This window comes from Heterodontus francisci, chromosome 30 (assembly GCF_036365525.1).
Source record: "Heterodontus francisci isolate sHetFra1 chromosome 30, sHetFra1.hap1, whole genome shotgun sequence".
Classification (NCBI taxonomy): domain Eukaryota; kingdom Metazoa; phylum Chordata; class Chondrichthyes; order Heterodontiformes; family Heterodontidae; genus Heterodontus; species Heterodontus francisci.
This window is the reverse complement of record NC_090400.1, coordinates 58,549,251-58,575,673: the sequence shown is the minus strand read 5'-3', so window position 1 is coordinate 58,575,673 and position 26,423 is coordinate 58,549,251. Positions and strand designations below refer to the sequence as shown.

The 26,423-nt window shown below is 46.8% G+C and overlaps 2 protein-coding genes across 4 annotated transcripts in view; both read left to right on the top strand.

Moving 5' to 3' along the window:
• LOC137346840 (transient receptor potential cation channel subfamily V member 1-like) overlaps positions 1-17,592 on the top strand; it is a 64,857-nt gene extending 47,265 nt beyond the window's left edge. For all 3 annotated transcript variants that reach the window (XM_068010766.1, XM_068010765.1, XM_068010764.1), the window contains exons 8-16: positions 2,179-2,337; positions 3,300-3,395; positions 6,033-6,106; positions 8,424-8,589; positions 9,442-9,508; positions 10,559-10,848; positions 11,477-11,604; positions 12,867-12,985; positions 14,826-17,592. In XM_068010766.1, coding sequence (XP_067866867.1) covers positions 2,179-2,337; positions 3,300-3,395; positions 6,033-6,106; positions 8,424-8,589; positions 9,442-9,508; positions 10,559-10,848; positions 11,477-11,604; positions 12,867-12,985; positions 14,826-14,938 — 1,212 coding nt within the window. In that variant the 3' untranslated portion in view covers positions 14,939-17,592. The remainder of the gene's footprint in view (positions 1-2,178; positions 2,338-3,299; positions 3,396-6,032; positions 6,107-8,423; positions 8,590-9,441; positions 9,509-10,558; positions 10,849-11,476; positions 11,605-12,866; positions 12,986-14,825) is intronic.
• A 3,400-nt stretch (positions 17,593-20,992) lies between these two features.
• LOC137346839 (transient receptor potential cation channel subfamily V member 3-like) overlaps positions 20,993-26,423 on the top strand; it is a 68,999-nt gene continuing 63,568 nt past the window's right edge. Inside the window, exon 1 of the mRNA XM_068010759.1 lies at positions 20,993-21,339. The gene's annotated coding sequence lies outside the window, so the exon portion shown is untranslated. The remainder of the gene's footprint in view (positions 21,340-26,423) is intronic.

The following is a 26,423-nucleotide window of genomic DNA, read 5'->3' as shown; positions in this document are numbered from 1 at the left end:
ATGGGTATGACGGGCCAAATGGCGGCCTCCTGTGCTGTCTGATTCTGTGATTCTATAACCTATAGTATGAAGTATAATTAACATGCCTGGTACACCCTGAAAAATTCCAGCCATTGCTTTCAACTCATGGTTTACAGCAATTTCAGTAGCAGAGATCAGACTCTCCCTTTACATGCTGAAAATTAGCAGTGTCAGAGAACGTTAAGCTTTTTCAAATTTTTTTGTCTGTGTTTTGTCAACTTTTTTCAGCTTTTTCAGGGATTCAGTGTTCCCAGGGTTAAATAGAGAGTAAAGCTCCCTCTACACTGTCCCCATCAAACACTCCCAGGACAGGTACAGCAGGGGGTTAGATACAGAGTAAAGCTCCCTCTACACTGTCCCCATTAAACACTCCCAGGACAGGTACAGTATCGGTCAGTGATCAGACCCAGAAATCCTTGTACATGTGATAAAAGAGGGGAAAGTAACGGGGGTTAGATACAGAGTAAAGCTCCCTCTACACTGTCCCCATCAAACACTCCCAGGACAGGTACAGTACGGGGTTAGATACAGAGTAAAGCTCCCTCTACACTGTCCCCATCAAACACTCCCAGGACAGGTACAGTACGGGGTTAGATACAGAGTAAAGCTCCCTCTACACTGTCCCATCAAACACTCCCAGGACAGGTACAGTACGGGGTTAGATACAGAGTAAAGCTCCCTCTACACTGTCCCCATCAAACACTCCCAGGACAGGTACAGCACGGGGTTAGATACAGAGTAAAGCTCCCTCTACACTGTCCCCATCAAACACTCCCAGGACAGGAACAGCACGGGGTTAGATACAGAGTAAAGCTCCCTCTACACTGTCCCAAGGTGGGTGCAGCACAACATGAACAATATGTTGTAAACCCAATGGTTGAAGAACACCCCCTGCTGTGCATGTGTGGTATTTCCCCCTCCAGTTGTCCTCTTGAGTCAAATTGTCTCAAGGTGTCACATAAAAGGTTACTATACAGGATAAGAGCTCATGGTGTTGGGGGTAATATCGTAGCATGGATATAGGACTGGCTAACAAATAGGAAATAGAGGGTCAGGATAAATGGGGCATTTTCAGGTTAACAAACTGTAACTAGTGGAGTGCCACAGGGATCAGTGTTGGGACCTCAACTATTTACAATATATATTAATGACTTGGATGAAGGGGCCGAGTGTATTGTCATCAAATTTGCGTACAATACAAAGATAGATAGGAAAGCAAGTTGTGAGGAGGACGCAAAATGTCTGCAAAGGAGTATAGATAGGTTAGGTGAGTGGAGTGGGCAGAAATTTGGCAGATGGAGGTTGCCCACTTTGGTAGGAAGAATACTAAAGCAGAATATTATTTAAGTGGAGAGAGACTGCAGAATGCTGAAGTACAGAGGGATCTGGGTGTCCTCGTACATGAATCACAAAAAGTTAGTATGCAGGTACGGCAAGTAATTATGAAGACAAATGGAATGTAGGTCTTTATTGCAAGGGGGGATGGAGTATAAAAGTAGGGAAGTCTTGCTACAACCGTACAGGGTGTTGGTGAGATCACACCAAGAATACTGCGTACAGTTTTGGTCTCCTTATTTAAGGAGTGATATACTTGCATTGGAAGGTGTTCTGAGAAGGTTTACGAGGCTGATTCCTGGGATAAGGGGTTGTCTTATGAAGAAAGGGTGAGCAGGTTGGGCCTTTTCTCATTGGAGTTTAGAAGAATGAGAAATTCTTATTGAAACAGAAGAGATTCTCAGGGGGTTTGACAGGGTAGATGCTGAGAGGATATTTCCCCTCGTGGGTGAATCTAGAACTAGGGGGCGCAGTTTCAAAATAAGGGATCTCCCTTTTAAGACGGAGATGAGGAGGAATTTCTTCTCTCAGAGGGTTGTTAATCTTTGAAATTCTCTTCCCCAGAGAGCAGTGGAGGCTGGGTCATTGAGTATATTCAAGGCTGAGTTAGACAGATTTTTGATCTACAAGAGGGTCAAGAGTTATGGGGGGCAGCAGGAAAGTGGAATTAAGGCCACAATCAGGTCAGTCATGATATTATTGAATGGCAGAGCAGGCTCGAGGGGCTGAATGGCCTACTCCTGCTCTTATTTCTAATTTTCTTATGTTTATACCAGTGTTAAACTAACAGCCGTGTTCACTGCCTTGTGTTTATTTTTTCAGAACCGACACGAAATGCTGGACCTAGAGCCGCTGAAGCACCTGCTGCAGGAGAAATGGAACACTTTTGCCAGCTTCATCTTTTACATCAAGTTCTTCAGTTACTTGTCCTACATGATCGTCTTCACCACTACGGCCTACAACAGGATTGAGAACGGGAAGGTGCAACTATGTTCTTCATACCGAGCTGAGTCTGTGGCTCAGTGGGTAGCACTCTAACTTTTCAGCCCAGTAGAGTGTGGGTTCAAGGCTCATCCAGAGCACCAAATCCACACTGACAGTACTGATGCAGTACTGAGGGAGTGCTGCACTGTCAGAGGTGCAGTCTTTCAAGTAAAACATTAAACCAAGACCCTGTCTATCCTCTCAAGTGGATGTCAAAGGAAAGCAGGGGAGTGTTCCCTGGGATCAATATTTATGTCTCAACTAACATCACTAAAAACAGATTATCTGGTTATTATCACATTGCTGTTTTGGGATCTTGCTGTGCACAAATTGGCTATCATGATTCCTACATTACAACAGCGATTATGCTTTAAAAGTACTTAATCAAAATGGTTCGGGACATCCTGAGGTCTTGAATGCTGCTCTCCAAATTAACATTCCTTCTTTGGAACACTCTGCCCTGGGACTGTTGATGGACTTGTTATTACCATTTAACACTTGCACTGAGCTAAGATATCCAAAACACTTGGATATGCACTCGAGGTGCTGTAACCTACAGGGCTACAGACCAAGAGCTGGAAGGTGGCATTAGACTGGATAGCTCTTTTTCGGCCAGCATGGCCATGATGGGTCAAATGGCCTCCTTCAGTGCTGTAGATCTTTCTATGTTTCTATATTTCTATCTCCCCCATTGTGTGTGAAGTGCTTTGAAATGTTTCTGAGGGACGTGGCAAAGCGTTAGATGGATGAAAGCCTTTTTATCTCCCAGTTTCTTGCTGGTAGTTTGTGTCTTTGCGCTTGGAGTTTGCTACACTTTGTTGCAAACTAGTTTGGTTTTCATACAGATGTAGAAATGTTTCCTGTATCAGGATAGTGTCAGATGTGAGGTGAACATTCACATCTGCTCCACACACACTTTCTCATCAGTAAAACTTTGTTTTGTTTTATTCCTAACACAGCCTCCGTTCAAAATTGAGGACACAACTGAAAGCTACCTTCGGATTGCTGGACAAATCATTACAGTCCTTGGAGCGCTCTACCTTTTCTTCCAAGGGGTGAGTGTTGCGAAATTTCATTTATATTTTTATCTTTCCTGGTGTAGGCAAGATTGGCACACAGAGGGAGAATCACTGAGCTCAACAATACATAAGAACAGGAGGAGGCCATTCAGCCCCTTGAGCCTGTTCTGCCATTTAATTAGATCACGGCTGATCTGTATCTTAACTTGGTCTGCCTAAAAAGAAATACCTGCACCAAGAACAATAAGACTGATGATGATTTACTGGGTTTTTGTAAGCATGTGCTATTTCAATAATTTTATCTGTTCTGTATTCTGTTTTAGACTCAGTTATTGGTCTGAATTAAATCAGAATTATTGAGGTTAACTAACCTATTAAATTGTAGAAACCCGACTTTCATTGTGGCCACAATAAAGTTCTGGTTATTGTATTTATGTGGAGGCCAGCATTATGACATGAGGTTGGGCAGCATAGACCCCTAGGCTGGGATTTCCACTGAAGTCCACTCGGTTCCAAGGTGCCAATCAGGTGGGTAACCAGAACAAGCTATGAACATCCTGGGGGTTACCATTAATCAGAAACTGAACTGGACTAGACATATAAATACTGTGGCTACAAGAGCAGGTCAGAGGCTGGGAATTCTGTAGCGAGTAACTCACCTCCAGTCTCCCCAGTGTCTATCATCAACAAGGCACAAGTCAAGAGTGTGATGGAATACTCCCCACTACCCTGGATGGGTGCAGCTCCAATAACACTCAAGAAGCTCAACACCATCCAGGACAAAGCAGCCCACTTGACTGGCACCTCATCCACCACATTGAACATTCACTCCCTCCACCACCGGCGCACAGTGGCAGCAGTGTGTAAGATTCTATGTTCTCCTTGGAGTAGAGAAGGTTGAGGGGAGATTTGATTGAAATATACAAAATTGTGAGGGGCCTGGATAAAGCGGATGTGAAGGGCCTGTTTACCTTAGCAGAGAGGTCAGTGATGGGGGGCATAGATTTAAAGAAAGGTGCAAGGATTAAAGGGGAGATGAGGAAACATTTTTTCACCCAGAGGGTGGTGATGGTCTGGAACTCACTACCCAAAGGGGTAGTAGAGGCAGAAACCCTCAACTAATTTTAAAGGTGTCTGGATGTGCACCTCAAGTGTCATAACCTGCAGGGCTATGGACCAAATGCTGGAAGGTGGGATTAGACTGGGTGGCTTATTTTTCGGCAGGTGCAGACATGATGGGCCCATTGGCCACTTTCTGTGCTGTAAACTTTCTACAATTCTATGATTCTATGCACTGCAGTAACTCACCAAGGCTCATTCGACAGCGCCTTCAAAACCCGCGACCACTACCAACTAGAAGGACAAGGGTAGCAGATGCATGGAAATGCCACCACCTGCAAGTTCCCCTCCAAGTCACACACCATCCTGACTTGGAACCATATCGCCGTTCCTTCACTGTTGCTGGGTCAAAAATCCTGGAACTCCCTTCCTAACAGCACTGTGGGCATACCTACCCCACATGGACTGCAGCAGTTCAAGAAGACAGCTCACCATCACCTTCTCAAGGGCAATTAGAGATGGGCAATAAATTCTGAGCTTGCCAGTGATGCCCATATCCCATGAAAGAATTTTAAAAAATGGTCCCAGCCTTTGACCTGGTGCTGGTGTTCACGCATCTTTTGAAGAGGAGCAGCGGGGAGTTCTCCCCAGTGTCCTGGGGCTAATATTTATCCCTCAGACAACATCACTATAAACTGTAGTGAAGCTTGGAAAGCTGAATGAAGTTCACAAGAAGTCACAAACAAACACCTCGTGAAAGACCCGATGCAGAAGATCCCTGGCTTCAACCTTCTGCAAAATTCATGGGCAACCCTAAACCGCAGCTGTACAAACCGTGGCAGATTTATTTATTTATTTTTATTTAGAGATACAGCACTGAAACAGGCCCTTCGGCCCACCGAGTCTGTGCCAACCATCAACCACCCATTTATACTAATCCTACATTAATCCCATATTCCTACCACATCCCCACACTTCCCCTACCTATATGAGGGGCAATTTATAATGGCCAATTTACCTATCAACCTGCAAGTCTTTGGCAGGAAACCGGAGCACCCGGCGAAAACCCACATGGTCACAGGGAGAACTTACAAACTCCGCACAGGCAGTACCCAGAATCGAACCCGGGTCACTGGAGCTGTGAGGCTGCGGTGCTAACCACTGCGCCACTCTGATGATATTTGATGCACAGGTAGAAAGTCATAAACTTCTCAGTGTGTGTGCCCGTGGTCACCCAGAACAGACCAACGAACATATCATTCTCAAATGCAAAGGAGACATCACAGCGATACATTGCGCTATTCCTGATGCAATTATCTGGCTTAACCACCTGAATATAAAATTATAATTGGTGCTCTACAGCGACATCAGCCATAAGAAAAAAAATACTACAAAATATTATTATAAAATTATCTGGTCATTATCACTTTGCTGTTTGTGGGATCTTGCTGTGTGCAAATCGACTGCCGCGTTTCCTAGATTACAACAGTGACTACACTTCAAAAATACCTCATTTACTGTAAAGTGCTTTGGAACATCCTGAAGTTGTGAAAGGCAGTATTTAAATGCAAGTTTTTCTTTCTAAAACTAGTAATTGTTTTATTCCCTGCGCAGATTGAAGAAGTCTTCCTGAGAAGGCGGCGGACTCTAAAGTCAATCACAATCGATGGTTACTGTGACATCTTATTGTAAGTCGCATGCCCTACATTTTGCAGTTGTGAATTGTGGCTTTTTGCTGTGCTCGGTCTCTGTTCCTCCCAGTCTGGCGTTCAGTCAGAACCTTCACAACACCTGCCTGACAAATTAGATTCACAATCCGCAGGATGGCATCAATTATTTCTCATTGGATTCAAAAAACATCACTCGTCCCCAATCGGAAGGTGAAAGTACAGCCCCCACTTTAAACTGGGTGAGGGAGAGGGCGGTTTCTGGGCAGATGGGGCAATGGGGGTGTTGGGGGTTGGTAAAGCGCCCATAATGACAGCAGAGTGAGACCCAGGCTATCCAAATTCCTGATCCTCATTTTAATGGGTCACCCGCCTGCAGGAATGACATGGAGGGTGGGGCTGGGGGGCAAGATGTTGGACGGACAAAGGGATGTGGGAACAAATGGAGGCCATTCAGCCCCTTGAGCCTGTTACATAGGAACAGGTTACATACCATTCTGACTCAGAAATATATCATCATATTGACATACGAACATACGAATTAGGAGCAGGAGTAGGCCTCTCGAGCCTGCTCCGCCATTCAATAAGTTCATGGCTGAACTGATTACTTCACATTTCCACCCACTCCCGATAACCTTCCACCCCCTTGCTTATCAAGAATCTATCTACCTCTGCATTAAACATATTCAAAGACTCTGCTTCCACCGCCTTTTGAGGAAGAGAGTTCCAAAAACTCTCGACCCTCTGAGAGAAAAAGTTTCTCCTCATCTCTGTCTTCAATGAGCGACCCCTTATTTTTAAACAGTGACCCCTAGTTCGAGATTCATCCACAAGGGGAAACATCCTTTCCACATCCACCCTGTCAAGACCCCTCAGGATCTTACATGTTTCAATCCAGTCGCCTCTTACTTTTCTGAATTCCAGCAAATAAAATAAACACAAAAGTTATTTTTTTCTTTTTCCTTTTTTATATATATATATTTTTTGTGTTTATTTTATTTTATTTCATCTTAGTTTGTTCAGTTTGCTTACCCATTTTTTTTTTCATGTTTGTACTTGCGGCTGTTCAATATTCAGTCCGTTAACACCCTATCTGTACTAATGCTTTGTCTTTCAACACACTATTAACATATTGTTTGCCTTTGCTCCATGACCTTCTGGTCAGCTATTCTGTGACCTTGTCCTATTTACACCTTCTCCTTTGTTATCACTTGCCCCATCCCCACTTTATTTGCTTATAACCTTTCACATTTCTAATATTTGCCAGTTCTGATGAAGGGTCACTGACCTGAAACGTTAACTCTGCTTCTCTCTTCACAGATGCTGCCAGACCTGCTGAGTATGTCCAGCATTTCTTGTTTTTATTACCTTCACCACACAGATTGCAGCTGTTCAAGAAGGCAGCTCAACACCACCTTCTCAAGAGCAATTAGGGATGGGACATAAATGCTGGCCTTGCCAGCAACGCCCACATCCCATGAATGTATACAAATCAGTGGAGGCCATTCAGCCCCTCGAGCCTGTTAGACCGCAGCTGATCTGTATCTTAACTCCATCTCCCTGCCTTTGTTCCATAACCCTTAATATCTTTGCCCAACAAAACTCTATCAATCTTAGTTTTGAAATTTTCAATTGATCAGATTTCAGTCTTTCCACTGCCCTTTATGTGAAGAAGTGTTTCCTAACATCACCCCTGAACAGCCTGGCTCCAATTTTAAGGTTCTGCCCCCTTGTTCTGGACTCCCCCCACCAGAGGAAATAGTTTCTCTCGATCGACCCCATCAACTCCTTTAATCATCTTAAACACTTCAATTCGATCATCCCTTAATCTTCTATACTCAAGGGAATATCAGCCTGGTCTGTGCAACCTGTCCTCATAATTTAACCCTTTTAGCCCCAGGATCATTCTGGTGAATCCATGTTGCATCCTCGAAGGAACAGACATTGCAGTAAATTGGCGGGGGTGGGTTGATAATGTAGAGGAGTATGATGGGAATCGAGGCTGGGGATGGGGCAAGGGGAAAAGCCCAGGATAGTGGAGGCTTGAGGTTGCCTGCTGGGGCCTGGAGAAACACTAATATGGGCCTCTTCCTGCCCCTGGGATCCTGTCTGCCACCAGCCTCTCCTGAAACCAGAGGTATGGAGGTCGATTCCCTGCCACCTGTTTTGTGATGCCACCCCAGGGCGAATCTCATTTGCAGTTGGAGGGCTGGTAACTCTTTTGGTGAGAACAGTGCACCCTGCTGGCTCGGGATGGGGGAACTGCAGAATCGCAGTTAAAAACCACTCATAAACTGGACTGTTTTCATAAAGAGCTGCATCTGTCTGTTCTTTGCAGCTTTCTCCAGGCACTGTTGTTACTGGCCTCCTCTGTGCTGTATGTAACAGGAAGGGAAGAATACGTGGGATTTATGGTGATCGGACTGGCAATAGGCTGGATCAATTTACTCTATTACACACGGGGCTTCCAGCGAATGGGCATCTATAGTGTCATGATGCAAAAAGTAAGTGCAATACTGCAACAAAAATGTGCATTTATATAGCAGCTTTAACATAGTAAAATGTCCCAAGGCGCTTCACAGGTGTGTCATCAAACAAAATTTGACACCGAGCCACACGAGGAGACATTAGGCCAGGTGACCCAAAAGCTTGGTCAAAGAGGTAGGTTTTAAGGAGCATCTTATAGGAGGAGAGAGAGAGAGAGAGAGACGGAGAGGTTTAGGAAGGGAATTTCAGAGCTTGGGGCCCAGGCAGCTGAAGGCACGGCCGCCAATGGTGGAGCGATGGAAATCGGAGATGTGTAAGAGTCCAGAATCGTAGGAAGTTACTTCCTAATGTTGGTTCTCTTATCGCCTGGTGCAGGCCCTGAATGGCAGCCTTGTCCATCAGGACTCAGTCAGTGGTGATACTAATGAGCCACTCTTGCTGATGCAGTTTGAAGTCCCCCAGCCCAGTGTCCATTCTGTGCTGTTGACTCCCTCAGAACAACTGTCAAATGATGCAAAAATGTAATGTACGCACACTTATTTGTTGTGAGCAAAGTGTGTTGGTGTGCAAGTGTGAGTGTTTTTGTGCAAGTGTCAGTGTGTGTGTGCATACTAGTGTGTTTGTGTGTGTACACACGTTTGTTTACATGCTGTACATGTGGACATAGGCATACATGTGTGTTTGTGTGTGTGTGTATACTGATGTATTGTGTGAGTACACATGTGCACACGATGGGACTGTTAGTGTTTGCACACATACAGGTGTTTGGGTGTACACATCCCTGGTGCATTTGTGAGTAGCAGCATGAGCAAACATCTTACAAATGTGTTTCCATCAGCTGATTAAACTGTTTCATGTGTTTGCTGCAGATTTTCCTGACGGATATTATGAGCTTTCTTCTTGTGTATGCAGTGTTCCTCTTTGGATTTGGAGCTGGTGAGTTTTATTGTATCTGGCTCATCCTATATTTGCGGAAGGAAGCAATTAAAATGACACAGTGCCCGGCCGGTCAAAGTGGAGCAAGTCACACCGCAGGGCACAATGCCATGTGGCACCAACCCGTTTACTCCTCCAATGCTGGCTAGCTCCCAAACTCGTCCCGGCTGTCTACACCAATTACCTTACATCTGTGTCCTCTGGCTACCAACCCTCCTGCCAGTGGAAATAGTTGCTCCTTATTTACTCCATCAAAACCCTTCATGATTTTGAACACCTCTATCAACTCTCTCAAAACCTTTTCTGCTCTAACAACCCTAGCTTCTCTGGTCCCTCCACATAACTGAAGCCCCTTGCACCTGGTACCATTCTGGTAAATTCCCAAGGTTTTGACATTCTTCCGGAAATGTGATCCCCAGAATTGGACACAACACTCCAGCTGAGGCCTAACCAGTGATTTATAAAGGTTTAGCATAACTTCCCTGCTTTCGTCCTCTATTCCTCTATTAATAAACTGAGGATCCCATCTGCTTTTTAACAGCTTTATGTGGTCACCCAAGTGTGTCTGCATGGGCGGGTTGTGGTTAGGGGTTACCAACCCTCCAGGATTGCCCTGGAGACTTCAGGACTTAAAAATGAATCTCCTGGACTCTGATGAGAAGGCCGGGAGAAATGGTCATAGGGGTAAAATAAATTGTGCATCCTTTTCATTTTCATTGAACATGTTTTTTTATTGATTATAAATATATTGGAGATTGGGGAAAATGATGGTTTGCCTGACTGATCCAATCCTGTCACAAAGAGTCTATTTACTTTCAGATTGGCTGTGGGGAGGGGGGTAGTGGAGATTCACGATCATGGGTGGCCAATGGGGGGAGTAGTGGGAGCAGTGGGTGATAGGAGGCAACAATCATGGAATAAAACCTCCAGGGATACATCTAACCAGCGTTAGCGACCCTGCCTGTGATACACTAGGGGCTGCTGCGGGAATGTGAGGTCACCTGGTAATCTCAGACATGCCCTCTCAACCCTTTGACCTTCTCCATGCAGCTCTGGTAGTGCTTATCGAAGATCGTGTTTACAATAACACCAAACCAGGATGTGACAAGGATACCACATACAAGAATTTTCAGTCAACCTTCTTGGAGCTGTTCCGGTTCACCATCGGGATGGGAGACCTGGAGTTCACCAAGAATTACAGATTCAAAGAGGTCTTCATCTTCCTGCTAATATCGTACGTCATCCTGACGTACATCCTCCTCCTCAATCTGTTAATTGCATTGATGAGCAAAACAGTGGAGACAATTTCCAAGGACAGTAAGAGTGTCTGGAAACTTCAGGTAAGGATTTCTCTACCTGCCAGTTCCCTCCCCTCTTCTCCAAAATCAGCACGGGGTTAGATACAGAGTAAAGCTCCCTCTACACTGTCCCCATTAAACACTCCCAGGACAGGTACAGTATCGGGGTTAGATACAGAGTAAAGCTCCCTCTACACTGTCCCCATCAAACACTCCCAAGACAGGTACAGCACGGGGTTAGATACAGAGTAAAGCTCCCTCTACACTGTCCCATCAAACACTCCCAGGACAGGTACAGGACGGGGTTAGATACAGAGTAAAGCTCCCTCTACACTGTCCCCATCAAACACTCCCAGGACAGGTATAGCACAGGGTTAGATACACAGTAAAGCTCCCTCTACACTGTCCCCATCAAACACTCCCAGGACAGGTACAGCACGGGGTTAGATACAGAGTAAAGCTCCCTCTACACTGTCCCCATCAAACACTCCCAGGACAGGTACAGCACGGGGGTTAGATACAGGATAAAGCTCCCAATGGGTTTTTTAATGCCAACTTCATGGTTCCAATTTGACTTCTCCATTTCTCATAAGTCATTATACCCTCACTGAGTGAAATTGCCAGTTTAATTTTAACTAATTTTTTTTAATTTCACCTGACTATTTTTCAGCGAGCAATCACAATTCTGGATTTGGAGAAAAGTCTGCCTAAGTTTCTGAAAGTGAGGTTCCGTTCGGGAGAGCCTCTGAATGTCAGGCTTACATTCGATGGAAAAGAAGACCAGAGATGGTGCTTTAGGTAAAGTGGAGTCAGACTGGGACGCAGCAGACTCCAACCTTCACTCTGGAAATTTGAGTGTAGACCAGTGCAAATGCTCTAGTTTGACAGTGTCAATAAAGGAGGGTTACAAAACTGGGCAAGAACTGCTCGCAATCTGTGGCGAGATTTTAAAGTCATTCATGTTCCAAATTTGCTACAAATATAAATTGATAGCTTTCTGAAATCACTACACAAAGTTCTCCCCAAAGTGATTACTTTGTGTCAGTTGGGGAAGTCCGAAACCAGCCTCAAACCCTCATATCCACTCCTCAAAGTCCCAATAACGCCGTCCTAAAAGTGTTGCTGTGTCAACTGTGGATCATTTGGTAGCACTCTGCCTCAGAAGGTCGCATTGTTCAAGATTTCAGCAGATTAATCCACGTTGACACTCCCAGCGCAGTACTGAGGGAGTGCTGCACTGTCAGAGGCGCCGTCTTTTGGCTGAGATTTTAAATCGAGGCCCTGTCTGCCCTCTCAGGTGGACGTCGCAGATCCCACAGCCGCTGTTTCAAAGAAAAGCAGGGAAGCTCCTCCTGGTGTCCTGGCCAATATTTATCCCTCAGTCAACCACTAAAAAAACAGATTATATGGTCATTTATTTCATTGCTGTTTGTGGGATCTTGCTGTGCACAAATTGGCTGTCACATTACAACAGTGAAATTACTTTAAAAAATACTTCACTGGCTGTAAAGCGCTTTGAGACGTCCTGAGGGTGTGAAAGGCCCTTGAGAAATGCTTCTTAAAGGAACCTACTGATTTCTTGGTCATGGCAGTGCCCCTGGGCACAGACCCTTATGATGCCACACAATAAGGCACATAGGAACAGGAGGAGGCCATTCAGCCCCTCAAATCTGTTCCAACATTCAGTTAGATTATAGCTGATCTGTACCTCAACTCCAGTTTTCCATCTTTGCTCCAAATCCCCTCGATAAACTTATCCTACAAAATTCTAACAATCTCAATCATGAAAGATGCTATACAAATGCAAGTCATTGTTATACCCTTTTTCTGGGATTAATATTCATTCTTAAAGGATTCCTTGAGCCCCTGACACAATCATTCAACTGCAGTGGATTCTCACTTTTTTGTTACATTTGACGTTTATTTGTTGGGTACAATAAGCATCAACCTGCACTGATTAGAGCTCATTCCTGTGCAGGGGAGGGAGGTGAGGGTACTGCTGGGTCCAGGATGCAGAAATTTAACAATAATAGGAAATTGTCCCATGCTGTCCTCTATAGGGTCGATGAAGTTAACTGGACGAGATGGAACAGAAACCTTGGACTCATCAACGAAGAACCAGGAAACTCTCAGATAGTCAGAAGGAACACGAATAGCAGAGGGAAATTAGCTCACCGGGGTGAGAGACAGCAGCAGTTACACTGCCCCATATTGGAATATTACCGATTTCCAACTGCACTGCTAGGATAACGAATCAATGTTCCAACCACTCCTCCTTTAAGACCCTCCTTAAAGCCTCCCATCTTTGGGCCAAACTTTTGGTCCCACCCCTTCCTTAAATAGAATTACAGAGAATTTACTGCACAGAAACAGGCCATTCAGCCAAACAGGTCCATGCTGGTGTTTCTGTTCCACACAAGCCTCCTCCGACACCCCCACTTCGTTTCTCCCTACTTGGTGGGCCAAAGGGCCTGTTTCAGTGCTGTATCTCTAAATAAATAAATAAAAATTAAATGTATCGATACTATTCACCTCAACCTCTCCCTGTGGTAGCGAGTTCCACATTCTCACCACTCTCTGGGGGAAAAAAAGGTTCTCCGGAATTCCCGATTGGATTTATTAGTGACTGTCTGATATTTATGACCCCCAGTTCTGGACTCCGCTACAAGTGGAAACATCTCCACCCTGTCAAACCTAATGCTAATATTTTTTTCCATTTTTCTTTTATTGATTACGCTGCTGTGAAGCACCATGGGAGGTTCTCCTACATTAATGTCCCTATATAAGTGCAAGTTGTTGTTGTATATTCCATTACCCACTTTTTGTCTGATCAACATATCGTGACCATGTCTTGGCACAAATTGGCTCCGTACATGTGGATAGTTCAGTTGTTGGATGATACGCTCTCAGACACCAGCAGCAGAGGGTCAGAGAGTGACCCTGAGGGCTCAGCATCTCCATGGCTTGATTGGGCACCAACAGAAACTGGCTCATGTACTAACACACAGACCCATGAAGCAGCTGGCTGTTGGTTACTACCTAGGATTCTGCATTTGCCACAATCCAAAAGGAGGGGCTTGGACTGAGTTAGTGTACTAGAGGGAGGGGCTTGGACCGGGTTAGTGTACCAGAGGGAGGGGCTTGGACTGAGTTACTGTACTAGAGGGAGGGGCTTGGACCGGGTTAGTGTACCAGAGGGAGGGGCTTCGACCAGGTTAGTGTACCAGAGGGAGGGGCTTGGACCGAGTTACTGTACTAGAGGGAGGGGCTTGGACCGAGTTAGTGTACCAGAGGGAGGAGCTTGGACCGAGTTACTGTACTAGAGGGAGGGGCTTGGACCGAGTTAGTGTACCAGAGGGAGGAGCTTGGACCTAGTTAGTGTACCAGAGGGAGGGGCTTGGACCGGGTTAGTGTACCAGAGGGAGGGGCTTCGACCGAGTTAGTATACCAGAGGGAGGGGCTTGGACCGAGTTAGTATACCAGAGGGAGGGGCTTGGACTGAGTTAGTGTACCAGAGGGAGGGGCTTGGACCGAGTTAGTGTACCAGAGGGAGGGGCCTGGACCGAGTTAGTGTACCAGAGGGAGGGGCTTGGACTGAGTTAGTGTACCAGAGGGAGGGGTTTTGATGAGTTAATGTATCAGAGGGAGGGGTTTCGATGAAGAATTAACAGGGGTAATTTTAAGCTAACCTGTTGGGTCAGGTGGAACACAGCTTTCACCTCCACCCTACGGAATATTGCATAGAATTACAGAGAATGTTCAGCACAGAAACAGGCCATTTGGCCCAACAGGTCCGTGCTGGTGTTTCTGCTCCACATGAGCCACCTCCCACCCACCGCCCCACCCCCCCCACCTTCATTTCACCCTAAAAGTATATCCTTCTATTCCTTTCTCCCTCATGTGTTTATCCAGCTTCCCCTTCAATGCATCGATAATATTCACCATTGGGAAATTGAAAGGGGTTCTGCTCACTCCATTTCTCCACAGTTGAATCTTTGCTGTTTTTTGCCCTATAACAGAGCGGAGCTGGCGGACAATGCTGCCCCTACTGAAGGAAATTAAAGCTGAGAAACAGGAAGAGGATGTGCGTTTGTGTGAGATAAACGCTGTTCCGGCAAGACAGCCTTCTTGACACCCACGTGGCACAATGACAAAAGCAGTTTAATCACAGGACTGTGTATGTGGGAGCGATGCATGGGATACTCTCTTTGACCAACTTATAGAACCACAGAAAAATTATGGCACAGAAGGAGGCCATTCAGCCCACCTTGTCCATGCTGGCTGGAAAAACTAGCCGCCCAATCTAATTCCACCTTCCAGCACCTGGTCCATAGCCTTGCCGGTTACAGTCCCCAGACACCCACCACCCTCTGGGTGAAAAAGATTCTCCTCATGTCCCCTCTAATCCTTCTACCAATCACCTTAAATCTGTGCCCCCTGGTAATTGACCTCTCCGCAAGGGGAAACAGGTCCTTCCTGTCCACTCTCTCTAGGCCCCTCATTATTTATGCAGTCAAACCTGCATTATCCTCCAAAATTAAGGTTACCAACCCTCCCCGATTGCCCTGGAGTCTCCAGGAATTGACGATTAATCTCTAGGACACTGCTGTGAGCAACAGCTGGGAGGAAAATCAACGGCAGCATTAAAGGAGATGTGTTTTTTATTAAATTTCTTTGAAGACTTTAATTTATTAAAAGTAAAAATATTGCGAATGGGGAAAACATTGCTGTGAGCCTGACAGTCAGGAATCATCCAATTGGGAATTGTTTGCTTTCCGATTAGCTGCAAAGGCAAGGCCCTGTGAAGATGGATGTGTCAGGCAACCAATGGTAGGAGCGTGGGGCCGGGTGTTTGCAGTCAAGTGGTCATGTGATGAAATGTCCAGGAATACATCCAGAGTTCGGAACCCTTATGGTGGATAATGGGCATTAACAGATAACCAAATGTTCCCAACCAAACTTTGATGTTGGGTGTGTGGTTACACCAAGACTCTGGGCACAGCAATGAAGACAAGTGCAGTACAAATATCACACTAAGTTTAATCTTTCTTGGGCTTTGAAATTGTTTTTTGTCAGGCAGGAGGGGATTGGAAAATTCAGGCAGTTGACGATTGGAGCACAGCGAGTGGAGGTTTGAATGAGTGGTCATGAAGGGCCTGTCTCGTTGATTAGTATTTTATTCTTTTCTGTCCATTTCCTCTCACTGGTCAGAGACAGGTAGCAGGAGATGGAAAATATCTCTAACCACCATCACTAAAAATACAGGTGTTCTGATCATTATCACATTGCTGTTTGTGGGATCTTGCCGTGCGCAAATTGGCTGCCATGTTTCCTACATTACAAAAGTGACTACACTTCAGAAGTACTTCATTGACTGTGAAATGTTTTACGACATCCTGAAGTTGTGAAAGGTGCTATAGAAATGCAAGTTGTGAAGTTGGTGGTGAGCCACCGTCTTGAATCTAACTGAATGGCTTGCTAGGCTATTTCAGAGGGCAGTTAAGAGTCAACCACATTGCGGTGGGTCTGGAGTCACATGTAGGCCAGACTGAGGAAGGCCAGCAGATTTCCTTCCCTAAATGACATTAGTGAATCAGTTTTTTTTTTACATCAATCAGTAGTTTCATAGTCACCATTACTGGGGCTAGCTTATAATTGCGGATTTTATTTATTTAGAATACAAATTCCCTAGCTGCCACTGTAGGATTTGAAGTCATGTCTCGAGATCATTAGTCCGCCCTCTGGGTTATTAGTCCAGTAACAACCACTATGCTACTGAACCCATGGCTTAAACCGCTGTCTCTTAATTTTAGGTGTTCAAGTGCAGAACTCTTTACCAGGATCTAATTTATAGAACCTGTCTCTTTCATTCATTTCCCCTGCTGTATATTTCTGAGATTGTAGACCCCCATCCTGAGGAATCGCATGTCTGTGTTACTCCATCTTTGCTTGGTGAGCTCGCATTACCAACTCTGACTGGACGTCTTCCTGGAGGTTTCATCACATGACCTCCCACCAACTGCCCTCCCCCACCCACTGCCATTGGTCACCTGACACACCCATCCTCATGTCGCCCTACATTCGCACATCCAATCAGAAATCAAACAGACTCTTCACTATCTGATTGGATGGTCAATCAAACAGCCTTTTTATTCCATCTCCAATATTTTTATAATGGCACACGAGATTCAGGGCTTTATAAGTAGAGTACAAAAGCAAGGAAATTATTGTGAACTTTTATAAAACACTGGTTCAGCCTCAACTGGAGTATTGTGTCCAATTCTGGATACCACACTTTAGGTTGGATGTGAAGGCTTTATAGAGGGTGCAGAAATATTCAGGAGAATGGTTCCAGGGATGAGGAACTTCAGTTACAAGGATAGATTGGAGAAACTGAGGCTGTTCTCTTTAGAGAAAAGAAGGTTGAGTGGAGGTTTGATAGAGGTATTCAAAATCGTGAAGGGTCTGCACAGAGTAGATCGAGAGAAACTGTTCCCATTGGCTGAAGGATCCAGAACCAGAGGACACCGATTTAAGGTGATTGGCAAAAGAAACAACAGTGACATGAGGAAAAATATTTTTAGGCACTGAGTGATTTGAATCTGGAAAGCGCTGATTGAGAGTGTGGTGAATAATTATCCGAAGGGAAAAAATTTGCAAGGCTACAGGGAAAAGGGCGGGTCAGTGGGACTAGGTGAGTTGCTCCTACAGAGAGCCAACAATGATGGGCCGAATGGCTTCCTTCTGTGCTGTAACCATTCTATGATTCTAATAAAAAGATTTAAAAATGCAATCACGCCTGATTTATTTTAATGCCTCGATGAATTTTCTCATGGGTTTTGTTTGCAGCAGTGTCCTGGAAGATTAATCTTTAATTCCTAGAGGCTGCAGGACAATCCTATTCCTCTGTCGCTTCTGTTGCTGCGATGTCAGGCTGCAGTGCTGCCCAGATCAGCACCAGATGAGGAGACAATGTCAGTTTTATCATTATGGATTTATTTTAGTGGAAAACATCTCACACACAATGCAGGTAAATGTAGTTCACCCATATAGATTTACTTCATAAACAGCTCCCACCATTCAGTAACCATGGAAGAAAAGCAGCCACAATGATCAAAAAACATTTGCACACTGTTCTATTCAAGAAAGGTGGGTGGTGAAAGATAGAACTGGAGCCAATCCTTACACACTTTTATGTTTATTTACAGAGATTCACAATTACAAACATGCACCTCCTAATTCAGCAGCCACAGTTTCAGAAGCAAAATACTGCAGATGCTGAAAATCTGAAATAAAAAACAATATTCTGGAAACACTTAGCAGGTCAGGCAGCATCTGTGAAGAGAGAAACAGAGTTAACATTTCAGTTCCGATGAAAGGTCACAGACCTGAAATGTAACTCTGCTTCTCTCTCCACAGATGCTGCCTGAACTACTGAGTATTTCTAGCATTTTCTGTTTACATTATATTAGCCACAGTTTCAATCTGTTCCTTTTTATAGGGGCTCAAGTGAATCTCCAGCTAATGTACATCACCTGCAGCCAATTAAGTATAATGTACAATTAACACACTCAGCTTCTCCTGTCACCATTTTACCAACAAACACATAAAAATTAAAGTTCACATGCACTCGAACTGCGGGGACACGAGTGTTGAGATCACATGATCAGTAACTCATTTACTAATCAGAAGTACAATTAACCACATCTGTACTCCCCATCAGAGGAATGTATGATGGCATGAAGAGAGCTCTTGGGCCAACCATCAAGAAGATCGCCCTCCTCAAATCTAAATCGGGGGACATAATCACTGACCAACGCAAACAAATGGACCGCTGGGTTGAGCACTACCTAGAACTGTACTCCAGGGAGAATGCTGTCACTGAGACCGCCCTCAATGCAGCCCAGCCTCTACCAGTCATGGATGAGCTGGACATACAGCCAACCAAATCGGAACTCAGTGATGCCATTGATTCTCTAGCCAGCGGAAAAGCCCCTGGGAAGGACCGCATTACCCCTGAAATAATCAAGAGTGCCACGCCTGCTATACTCTCAGCACTACATGAACTGCTATGCCTGTGCTGGGACGAGGGTGCAGTACCGCAGGACATGCGCGATGCCAATATCATCACCCTCTATAAAAACAAAGGGGACCGCGGTGACTGCAACAACTACCGTGGAATCTCCCTGCTCAGCATAGTGGGGAAAGTCTTTGCTCGAGTCGCTCTGAACAGGCTCCAGAAGCTGGCCGAGCGCGTCTACCCTGAGGCACAGTGTGGCTTTCGTGCAGAGATCGACCATTGACATGCTGTTCTCCCTTCGTCAGATACAGGAGAAATGCCGTGAACAACAGATGCCCCTCTACATTGCTTTCATTGATCTCACCAAAGCCTTTGACCTCATCAGCAGACGTGGTCTCTTCAGACGACTAGAAAAGATTGGATGTCCACCAAAGCTACTAAGTATCATCACCTCATTCCATGACAATATGAAAGGCACAATTCAACATGGTGGCTCCTCATCAGAGCCCTTTCCTATCCTGAGTGGTGTGAAACGGCTGTGTTCTCGCACCCACACTTTTTGGGATTTTCTTCTCCCTGCTGCTTTCACATGCGTTCAAATCCTCTGAAGAAGGAATTTTCCTCCACACAAGATCAGGGGGCAGGTTGTTCAACCTTGCCCGTCTAAGAGCAAAGTCCAAAGTACGGAAAGTCCTCATCAGAGAACTCCTCTTTGCTGACGATGCTGCTTTAACATCTCACACTGAAGAGTGCCTGCAGAGTCTCATCGACAGGTTTGCGGCTGCCTGCAATGAATTTGGCCTAACCATCAGCCTCAAGAAAACGAACATCATGGGGCAGGACGGCAGAAATGCTCCATCCATCAATATTGGCGACCACGCTCGGGAAGTGGTTCAAGAGTTCACCTACCTAGGCTCAACTATCACCAGTAACCTGTCTCTAGATGCAGAAATCAACAAGCGCATGGGTAAGGCTTCCACTGCTATGTCCAGACTGGCCAAGAGAGTGTGGGAAAATAGCGCACTGACACGGAACACAAAAGTCCGAGTGTATCAGGCCTGTGTCCTCAGTACCTTGCTCTACGGCAGCGAGGCCTGGACAACCTATGCCAGCCAAGAGCAACGTCTCAATTCATTCCATCTTCGCTGCCTCCGGAGAATACTTGGCATCAGGTGGCAGGACTATATCTCCAACACAGAAGTCCTTGAAGCGGCCAACACCCCCAGCTTATACACACTACTGAGTCAGCGGCGCTTGAGATGGCTTGGCCATGTGAGCCGCATGGAAGATGGCAGGATCCCCAAAGACACATTGTACAGCGAGCTCGCCACTGGTATCAGACCCACCGGCCGTCCCTGTCTCCGCTATAAAGACGTCTGCAAACGCGACATGAAATCGTGTGACATTGATCACAAGTCGTGGGAGTCAGTTGCCAGCATTCGCCAGAGCTTGCGGGCAGCCATAAAGACAGGGCTAAATTGTGGCGAGTCGAAGAGACTTAGTAGTTGGCAGGAAAAAAGACAGAGGCGCAAGGGGAGAGCCAACTGTGCAACAGCCCAGACAAACAAATTTCTCTGCAGCACCTGTGGAAGAGCCTGTCACTCCAGAATTGGCCTTTATAGCCACTCCAGGCGCTGCTTCACAAACCACTGACCACCTCCAGGCACGTATCCATTGTCTCTCGAGATAAGGAGGCCCAAAAGGACTCCCCATCAACTAGTGGTTGGACATCATGGTTATATTAGATCACGCATGCATCTTTGCCAAATAATGGGTCAATATTAGTAGGTCTGGTGTGTGTGCACTGGGAGTAAGCTTATGGCTTCAGGTGCTGGTATAATACAAAAACCAGACAGGAGCCTGTACAACCTGAAAATGGGGACTGCATTAGTAATGCTGTCTGTAAAGGCCCCTTGGTTTACAACCATACGGTCATATTGAAACGTGTGCACATTGTTGTGGCAGGAAAGACATTTGACTATCTATTTCCTGAAAGGGCAAAACAAGAAGTTTCCACACAATTTTTCGCAAAGACACTGACTGTCTCTTTCAACACTGCCTGTCAATGTGTGGTTTAAACGCATGCAATGGTGTGAAAGACTGAAGGGTTAATTTACAAATAAAACCATATCAGGTAGAAAATCGGATCCCACAATGACAGCAGCTCAGCTCAATCTTACCTCTTCTGCTTTCTCCGTCTTTCAATATTCTCTCTCCCTCTTCCTCTTCTGCCAATGCAAATCAGGATTGTCTCCTGAATCCCCAGCAATGTTATGCTACACATAACTCCTGCATGTCTTTGTGTCTTTTGTAAATGAGTTTACAGCATTTAAGTGCAAACAGTTTGGGATGCTTGACAAATTGATACCAGTTCCTTAGCTGGTCACAGCTGATTGAATTACAACTTTTCCCCATTGTGGAATTAATACCGCAACTACGTGGATGAAATAATAATACCAGACCTCAGAGGATTAGCAGCTGCAACTATAGAAGAATTGTCACTGAGACCTCTGGTGAGGGAATGCTGTTTACTCTTTCTGTCTCCTGTTTGTGTTTGCCTGCGCTGTTTTACTATTGATTAAGATTCAGTAAAAGATGCCACGTTGACATACTGTCTCTGTATTTTTTCAATTGGTGAATGTTTGATTATATAGCAAGGTGCAGAAATTAGTAAGTGTCAGCTGTGGCTCAGTGGGCAGCAAATTTGCCTCCAAGTCAGAAGATTGTCGATTCAAACCTCACTCCCGAGATTTGAGCACATAATCCAGGCTGACACTCACAGTGCCAGTACTGAGGGAGTGCTGCACTGTTAGAGGGTCAGTACTGAGGGAGTGCTGCACTGTTAGAGGGTCAGTACTGAGGGAGTGCTGCACTGTTAGAGGGTCAGTACTGAGTGGGTGCTGTACTGTTGGAAGGTCAGTACTGAGAGGGTGCTGCACTGTTGGAAGGTCAGTACTGAGAGGGTGCTGCACTGTTGGAGGGTCAGTACTGAGGGAGTGCTGCACTGTCGGAGGGTCAGTACTGAGGGAGTGCTGCACTGTTGGAGGGTCAGTACTGAGAGGGTGCTGCACTGTTGGAGGGTCAGTACTGAGGGACGGCTGCACTGTTGGAGGGTCAGTACTGAGGGAGAGCTGCACTGTCGGAGGGTCAGTACTCAGGGAATGCTGCACTGTCAGCGGTTCAGTACTGAGAGGGTGCTGCACTGTTGGAGGGGCAGTACTGAGAGGGTAGTCCACTGTTGGAAGGTCAGTACTGAGAGGGTACTGCACTGTTGGAGGGTCAGTACTGAGAGGGTGCTGCACTGTTGGAGGGGCAGTACTGACAGGGTGCTGCACTGTTGGAGTGTCAATACTGACAGGGTGCTGCATTGTTGGGGGGTCGGTACTGAGAGGGTGCTGCACTGTCGGAGGGTCAGTACTGAGAGGGTGCAACACTGTTGGAGTGTCAGTACTGAGGGAGAGCTGCACTGTTGGAAGGTCAGTACTGAGAGGGTGCTGCACTGTTGGAGGGTCAGTACTGAGAGGGTGCTGCACTGTTGGAGGATCAGTACTGACAGGGTGCTGCACTGTTGGAGGGTCAGTACTGAGAGGGTGCTGCACTGTTGGAGGGTCAGTACTGACAGGGTGCTGCACTGTTGGAGGGTCAGTACTGACAGGGTGCTGCACTGTTGGAGGGGCAGTACTGAGAGGGTGCTGCACTGTTGGAGGGGCAGTACTGAGAAGGTGCTGCACTGTTGGAGGATCAGTACTGACAGGGTGCTGCACTATTGGAGAGTCAGTACTGAGGGAGAGCTGCACTGTTGGAAGGTCAGTACTGGGAGGGTGCTGCACTGTTGGAGGGTCAGTACTGACAGGGTGCTGCACTGTTGGATGGTCAGTACTGAGAGGGTGCTGCACTGTTGGAGGGTCAGTACTGACAGGGTGCTGCACTGTTGGAGGGTCAGTACTGACAGGGTGTTGCACTGTTGGAGGGTCAGTACTGAGAGGGTGCTGCACTGTTGGAGGGTCAGTACTGAGAGGGTGCTGCACTGTTGGAGGGTCAGTACTGAGAGTGTGCTGCACTGTTGGAGGTGAAGTATTGAGGGAGCGCTGCATTGTCTTGGTTAATGTCCAGTAATTGCAAGGAATAAGAGGAAGTCTCCTCCTTTGCTGAGTCACCACTGCCAGAGTCGTGGGGAGGAAGCATTGCGAACAGCTGCAGAGCTTCCACAACGCACTGAGTGACAAAGCAACAGAATGCCTGGCTCCAACCTCAGGAAGACTTTGTGGTTTGACCTCTCTCTCTCCTTTTCTCATGTCACAATCTGGGTCTTGGATAAAGAGACAACATGTTTGCAGGAAGGCCCTTGAATGATCTTCGTTGGTTCTTTGTTTCGAACACCCCATTGCCCCAACGAACTTAAGCACTTTCACACAGTGAGAGAGAGAACAGGGGTTAAAAGTCCACTTTGGGAGAAACACAAACAGATTCAATAGGAACATTAAAGGAACTGGGTATCAGACGGGCGTATAAAGAGATGGTAGACACAATCCTGTTAGTTTTGTGCCCCTGCCAAATCCAATTCCACCCCCATTGTGTTTAGCAAGTTTCCAAACAGAATTACAAGTGTGCCTTCCAGAAAGGTTGCTACCTTCCGGTTGGGTGTATTCCTGGAGGTTTCCTCATCTGACCTCCTGCCTCCAGAAACTCAGCTCCCACACCCCCATCATTGGTCCATCCACAAGGCACTGCCTTCCCATGGATACTGGAAAGGGAGAAGACTCTTTGATGGGTTCCGAAGAAGGGTCACTGACCCGAAACGTTAACTCTGCTTCTCTTTCCACAGATGCTGCCAGACCCGCTGAGTGGTTCCAGCATTTCTTGTTTTTGTTGTGACTCTTTGATGGGATTTTTTTGAAATTATTTCATGAGATGTGGGTGTCGCTGGCAAGGCCAGCATTTGTTGCCCATCCCTAATTGCCCTTGACAACCGAGTGGCTTGCTAGGCCATTTCAGAGGGCAGTTAGGAGTCAACCACATTGTTGTGGGTCTGGAGTCACATGTAGGCCAGACCAGCTAAGGACAGCAGATTTCCTTCCTTAAAGGACATTAGAGAACCAGATGGAATTAATCTCGACCGTTAGTGAATTATTATGAATAAGAATACGAGAAAACCAACATCACAAAACTCTGGTCATTATCACATTGCTGTTTGTGGGATCTTACGTTGTGCAAATCGGCTGCCATGTTTACTACATTTCAACAGTGATTTTCAAAAGGACTTCACTGGCTGGAAAGCACTTTGGAACATCTGGGGGTTCTGAAAGGTGCTAAACAAAGTCAAGTCTTTCTTTTCCTTTTTTAATGAATTCAATCCGATTCCTCAGTCTCCTGTGTTAACACGGATGTTAGGCATTTGACATACGTTAAAAGGAATTTGATACAAATGGGTTAAATAATAATATCACAACCTGTTTCTAATATTACATTTTAAAAGTTGTTCACCACACTGTTTAGCTTGAGGGGCTTTGACAGGGTGGAAGTGGGAAGGATGTTTCCCCTTGTGGGAGAATCTCGAACTAGGGGGTCACTGTTTAAAAATAAGGGGTTGCCCGTTTAAGACAGAGATGAGGGGAAATTGTTTCTCAGAGGGTCGTGAGTCTTTGGAATTCTCTTCCTCAAAAGCCGGTGGAAGCAGAGTCTTTGAATATTTTTAAGGCAAAGGTAGATAGATTCTTGATAAGCAAAGGGGTGAAAGGATCGGGGGTAGGTGGAAATGGGGAGTAATCAATTATTGGACTTACTGAATGGCGGAGGAGGTCGAAGGGCCAAGTGGCCTATTCCTGCTCCTAATTCGTATGTTCAGCAAAAGGTTTCACTTCCTGAATCTGTCATTCCGGCACTTGGACTAGAGATTTGTTTCATCCCCTCCCCCACCCACTCTCCATCCCCTCCCCCAACCTCCCTCCATCCCCTTCTCACTCTCTCTCCATCCCCTCCTCCACCCTCTCTCCATCCCCTCCCCCACCCTCTCCATCCCCTCCCCCACCCTCCCTCCATCCCCTTCTCACTCTCTCTCCATCCCCTCCTCCACCCTCTCTCCATACCCTCCCCCACCCTCTCCATCCCCTTCTCACTCTCTCTCCATCCCCTCCTCCACCCTCTCTCCATCCCCTCCCCCACCCTCTCTCCATCCCCTTCTCACTCTCTCTCCATCCCTTCCCCACTCTCTCTCCAACCCCTCCCCGACCCTCTCCATCCCCATCTCACTCTCTCTCCATCCCCTCCTCCACCCTCTCTCCATACCCTCCCCCACCCTCTCTCCATCCCCTTCTCACTCTCTCCATCCCCTCCTCCACCCTCTCTCCATCCCCTCCCCCACCCTCTCTCCATCCCCTCCCCCACCCTCCTTCTCACTCAATCTCCATCCCTTCCCCACTCTCTCTCCATCCCCTCTCCCACCCTCTCTCCATCCCCTTCTCACTCTCTCTCCATCCCTTCCTCCACCCTCTCTCCATTCCTTCCCACCCTCTCTCCATCCCCTTCCCACTCAATCTCCATCCCTTCCCCACCTGCTCTCCAACCCCTCCCCATCCCTCTCTCCATCCCCTCCACCCTCTCTCCATCCCGGCCCCCACCCTCTCTCCATCCCCTTCTCACTCTCTCTCCATCCCCTCCTCCACCCTCTCTCCATCCCCTCCCCCACCCTCTCTCCATCCCCTTCTCACTCTCTCTCCATCCCTTCCTCCACCCTCTCTCCATCCCTTCCCACCCTCTCTCCATCCCCTTCTCACTCAATCTCCATCCCTTCCCCACCTGCTCTCCAACCCCTCCCCAACCCTCTCTCCATCCCCTCCTCCACACTCTCTCCATACCCTCCCCCACCCTCTCTCCATCCCCTTCTCACTCTCTCTCCATCCCCTCCTCCACCCTCTCTCCATCCCCTCCCCCACCCTCTCTCCATCCCCTTCTCACTCTCTCTCCATCCCCTCCTCCACCCTCTCTCCATCCCCTCCCCCACCCTCTCTCCATCCCCTCCCCCACCCTCTCTCCATCTTCTCACAATCTCCATCCCTTCCCCACTCTCTCCATCCCCTCCCCCACCCTCTCTCCATCCCCTTCTCACCCACTCTCCATCCCTTCCCACCATCTCTCCATCCCCTTCTCACTCAATCTCCATCCCTTCCCCACTCTCTCTCCATCTCCTCTCCCACCCTCTCTCCATCCCCTTCTCACTCTCTCTCCATCCCTTCCTCCATCCTCTCTCCATCCCCTCCCCCACCCTCTCTCCATCCCCTCCCCCACCCTCTCTCCATCTCCTTCTCACTCAATCTCCATCCCTTCCCCACTCTCTCTCCATCCCCTCTCCCACCCTCTCTCCATCCCCTTCTCACTCTCTATCCCTTCCTCCACTCTCTCTCCATCCCCTCTCCCACCCTCTCTCCATCCCCTTCTCACTCTCTCTCCATCCCTTCCACCACCCTCTCTCCATCTCCTTCTCACTCAATCTCCATCCCTTCCCCACTCTCTCTCCATCCCCTCTCCCACCCTCTCTCCATCCCCTTCTCACTCTCTCTCCATCCCTTCCTCCACCCTCTCTCCATCCCTTCCCACCCTC